General features: G+C 42.7%; 1 protein-coding gene across 1 annotated transcript in view; it reads right to left on the bottom strand.

Moving 5' to 3' along the window:
- Positions 1 to 258: 258 nt before the first annotated feature.
- Positions 259 to 5,224, bottom strand: part of LOC137782815 (actin-related protein 3-like) — a 15,548-nt gene continuing 10,582 nt past the window's right edge. The window contains exons 8-12 of the mRNA XM_068572463.1: positions 4,687 to 4,860; positions 4,365 to 4,457; positions 3,532 to 3,657; positions 2,288 to 2,371; positions 259 to 1,358 (exon numbers count right to left, since the gene is read on the bottom strand). Of these exons, the coding sequence (XP_068428564.1) occupies positions 1,263 to 1,358; positions 2,288 to 2,371; positions 3,532 to 3,657; positions 4,365 to 4,457; positions 4,687 to 4,860 (573 nt within the window). The 3' untranslated portion in view covers positions 259 to 1,262. The remainder of the gene's footprint in view (positions 1,359 to 2,287; positions 2,372 to 3,531; positions 3,658 to 4,364; positions 4,458 to 4,686; positions 4,861 to 5,224) is intronic.

The raw sequence follows: 5,224 nt of genomic DNA on the forward strand, positions 1-5,224 counted from the left end.
CCACGTGTTGTGGAAATAGAGCCAGTAGATTTTCCATCAACCAGCTCACAAACAAACTGGACCAAACTATTTTTTTTTTCCCCTGAAGTGAATTAAATTGTGTGTGATTGTCCTCGTTAAATGTTCAGACTTCACTTATATTGTATACATGCAACAGAATGATAAAACAGTGACATCCATCAGTGAATGCATTCCTAATAAAAAGAGAAAAAGCGCAGAGATTAAACGGACCATTAAGTAAGGACCAATACTCCAGTATTTAGAAACAAATTGGAGCCTTTATTTGAATGTCGCAAGGCATTAAATACACAAATCCCATTATTTTAATAATTTGGTATTTAATTATAAAAAACAAAACAAAAAAAAGATTCTAGTCTAACAATACTGGTCTGACAGTCGTTCTCATTCAGTTTCATCTTAATAACCTCAGTAAGTCCTCTCGTTTCTTTCCCTGCATCTCAGAGGTGGCATCCTGACATTGTCGTGAATCAAATGTATTAAATGAAGAATTAAAGGGGAGACGGCAATGACACATATGGGGAATAATAGGAGAACACCTACCCAGACTAAAGAAAATACTGTGTATCAAAGCTGCATCGTGGGTTTAAACAGTCTCTTGATGATACTGGCATCTATTCTTTTTTTTCTTTTTTTTTACCCCTGATTTCCCAAGTTTTACATATAAAAAACTTCTTGTATGAAATATAAACAAGCTCTTACCGTGATACACAGACGTGTGCATTTGAAGCTGGAGAATAATATGCGGAAAATAAAGGAGACAATAATATGTTCTAAACTCGTCAATGATCTCAAGAGTCATCGGATCTCGTCTGGACTCATGTTTTATAAACATAAATAATATCTTCTGGTGTCATGAATGAACTATTCATGTTTTTCTCATCACGCTAGGCCTCCACCAACACCATCTTCTTAAGTCATCATCGTCGCTCACTGCATGTTGCTCAAAAGACCCAGATATGTTCTTAAAACCGTTTTGGCTTACAAACCATTTTCCCTCATTTTGACAAAAAATTATAATAATATTAATAAAAACTAATTTGAAAAGGGAACATTCACAATACATTTCCAGCCCGCCTGCGTTCGGTCTGGTCTCTTTTGTTTTTCCTCTCTATATTCTGGATCGCCTTCTCGTCCCACACATCCATAGCTGAACAAGTAATGAAAAAGCACAGACGCACACGTCCCGCCTCCTGAGCCCGTCTTTTTACACCCCTACCCCACGAGACTTTTGGAGGTCCAGATTAGGACATGACTCCAAACACAGGGTTGTGGCGGCAGATGCTGGGCCCGATCTCTTCGTAGTCTTTCTTGGTGTGGCAGACCTGGTAGAACTCCGGCTGTGGAAGAACCGATGGCAAATGAAGGTGAGAACACAAAAAAATATAAAACAAATCATTCAAAAAAGTTATATGCATATATTTGCATATCTATTTTCCACAGGTGATGTTGTTTTCTTTGTTTTCTGAACAAACTGTGTCTGCCAGGAAAAGGCGCTCATCTTCCCAGAGAGATCTTCCATCAGATGGATAAACTTTCAAGTCAAACTGAAACGTTAGCTGTATGTTTCTCGCCTCCTTCATGACCACCATGTTGAGTCGTGTGACGGGTCCAGAAATATTACCAATTAACACCATTCACAATCAAACACCTGGATTATGTCACGATCCTGTCACGGAGGACGGCTCCCAGCACTCCAACGCCTTTGGCCACTGTTGCCATGGAGAACACAGCAGCATATACCGTTTGCATTTTCTTTACAGCGTAATCTTTAGCTTTAGCAAATGACCACACCAGGCTCTTGTACTGCCAATGTACATTCTTGGTGGAATAATGTTTAAATGAAACCCCTCAGATGATGATTATAAAGAAGAACCAGAAGATATACACAGTATATTATTTGATATATAGAGCATAAAGTCTCCTTTAACAGAATCTTGAGAACAAGAATCTCCATAAGACAACGATTAGCCTCTTGTGAATCATCCATCAGAAACCTTTGCTCAGTCATATTTCATGCTGGTAAAATGATCTGCTTCGCTCACACAAATAGCTCATCAAGCGGAAGAGAAGAAATGCCAACACCACCCACAGCATTCATTTCCACACAATGAAAACTAATTGCACAGAAAAGAAGGACTGAACCAAAGCAGTGCACGCCCCTCTGTGTCACACCAGATGGCGGCCATCATGTCTGTGCATCTAAAAGCAGATATCATCCTCCTCTCATGATGGGGAACAAGTGCGAGTACATGTTTGAAATACTCACAGTGGATGCCAACATCGATCCACCGAACCACACCGCATATCTCTGCATGTGATGAGTGATGACTTGGACATCGATTGGTTTGGGCTGCAGAGGACACAGACAAGAGCTGGGGTCAGTGATCAGAGGCGGGGCTTCTGAAGACATGGCATGAGGAAAGTGTGCATGTTTCAGAGACATCGTCAACATGTGTTCATTACGGCAGAGCACAATCTGTCTCTGCAATACATAATTCACAATTACAACAACAAAGTAGTTCAAGGACTCAACACAACCAAATGCAGCTGCAGAAGGAGCCCTGCTGTGACAAGAAAAACATGACAAACAAAACTGGTGTGTGTTTTTTTTAAACTTGCACCAGCTGAAATATTATCATAGATCGCTGCTTCTGAATCTGCTTCTTAGGGAACACTGTTGTTTTATATATCGTACGTATTGTGTGAGTTGTTTTATTTTGTCTCGGATCGACTTCCCCTCTTGCTGCTGCTTTTTTAACCACGTCCTCATCGTAATTGAGAACCAGTTTCCATTTGACTTATCTGGTTGAATAAATACTAATATCACAATTCTACGGGCAACATGGCCGACATCTGAATATTAAAGAAATTCAAACTATTAAAGAAAATCAAACTATCAGAGCAAATCTTTACTGGAACATTCTAAAATGACTCGTTTCATCATAAAATGCTCATGTGTAGCCTACATACACACTGAGGGCTTGGACACGAGCACAGATCCCTGAAGTGTATTTTCGTCCATGTCTGTGAGCTTTTGGGACAGACGTCGTATCTGTTCTTTGATGGAGACAAACCCTGCTTGCATTACTTGGTACATTTCAGCATGCTTCTCTGTTGGACTGGGATTAGTTACATTCACCAGCTGCTTCGTCCATGCCTGAGGAGGAGTCACAGATGCCAGTCAGCTCCGCTTCAGGCTGGCTGACATTCTCACCGAGATGAGTCACAGGTACTGCCTTCACAGCTTGACCAAGAAAGGAGGAGGCGGGAGAAACTAACTTCTTCCCTGAAGGTGAAACAATTCAACTGCATTCCATTTGAAGACGCCCGCCTGGGTTTGTACTTAATACATTTGCAATTGAAATAAACTAATCTACATTCAATACACATCTGTGCCAACAATAATTGTAGTAAAGACAGACCTTTTTCTTCCCTCAGTTTCACTTCTCATGCAGTAATTGTGTCAGTCGGTATCGATCTCTGTTGCGTAGCAATGAAGTGTGCTCTCACCTTGAGCTTGCCTCCACTCAGCTCCTCGCTCATCTTCAGCCGGGCGTCAACCGATCTCTTCAGGTCTCTCTGCAGACGGCGCCCGAAGTCCCTGAACATGGTGGAGCCTCCCGACAGGACAACGTTCTGTGGGAGAGAGGGCGGAGGGGATGACGGGGCTGTGGATAAGAAGCACCCAGTGCCTGCCGCCTGCAGCCGGCTGGTGGACAGCCAGTCTGGAGCGCAAGGCTATACTCAGCCAGGAAGAAAGTACAGCGGGCTGGGCACCCTGACACCACATTATCGGTCTGAGTCGAGACTCGGACACAAAGCCCCAAATCGTCATTTGAATACAAGCTAAAACTATTACGTAAAGCTCCTTTGCCACTGGACAGAAAAGCCACCAAAGTCTGGTCTTTCACTTCAGTGGAAAAGGTTACAAACGCCATTCAATTGTTGGACAAACGACGAGAACATCTTCACCGTTTACCATAACTGCGTCCAGTGAAATCGAAGGTCATATGGGTGAAAAAGAAAAGAAAGATCATTGCAGCTGCACGCTATACTCTGGATGGAGATGGAGTCCATTGTCTATTTCCCCAAAGGGATTAATAAAAGTGTATGTTTTTTTAAAAAAAAATTTTTTATTGTTACAAGGTTCCCTTTTTTTTTTAAATGTTAAAAACTGCACGTACTCACTAATTGCAAAACAAAGTGAAGTTACAAATCTTACAAACCACTGAATCAGGGGACCGATAAGTCTGAATGTCACATAAGAAATGAGGTCATCATTTCATTTCAAGTCAAAGCAGGTCTTATTGAATGTGCTGTCTTCAAGGCGAGCGCCAGCTTACCTTGTACAGAGGACGTCTGACGTCAATGGGACAGTTCTGAATGACCTCGTCCACCACCTCAGAGATGGGCTGGGTGAAGTCGGGGTTGGCAAACTGGGACGGTGAGAAAAGAAAGACGACGTGTTATACTGTGCGCCGTCTGCACCAATGTGCAATAAAATGCCCTGAAGCTCAGAGACTGTGTGTGCACATAAACAGCTGCAGTGTACGTACACACACACACACACACACACACACACACACACACACACACACACACACACACACACACACACACACACACACACACACACACAGTTTAGCTGATGAGCACTGCACTGACTTCTGGGTGGAAGAAGATCTCGGGCCCCAGGAAGCGCTCGTAGCCCACGTCGATGGTGAACTCCTTCTTGCTGACGGAGTTGATGCCGGTGTACTGCTTGATCCACTTGGAGCTGTCTGTGTCGTACTTGTTGAATTCTTTGACTAGATCTGGGCACACGTAGCTAAACCGCTCCTGGTGAGGTAAAGTTGTATAATCAGCATCGCAGAAGCAACAAAACTAAAGTCAAATTGGTGCTAATATTTCTACTGTGCTCTAGTAAGGCTTGTTAAAAAGATATCAAGGTAGCCAGTAAAAGTTTGAAAAAGGAAAGAGGTCGCTCAGAGTGGATAATGAGCTATCAGCTGCAGTGATCTGGTCTGAGTCCTGGTCTTTATGAAAGAGATGGATGGAAGAAACTCTTGTTTAATGAAGAGCACTCATGTTTGTCAGTTGGATGTGTGTTTAGAGGTCCCGTGTGGGGATTTAGTGGTGACTGGTCGAGGAGGCGGACCGATGGCTTTGGGATAAAAAAAACTCTGCAAACAGTGCTCTGCAC

The sequence above is a fragment of the Clinocottus analis genome, unplaced genomic scaffold, assembly GCF_023055335.1.
Source record: "Clinocottus analis isolate CAN_PGR_092001 unplaced genomic scaffold, fCliAna1.0.p SCAF_12, whole genome shotgun sequence".
NCBI classification, from domain to species: domain Eukaryota; kingdom Metazoa; phylum Chordata; class Actinopteri; order Perciformes; family Cottidae; genus Clinocottus; species Clinocottus analis.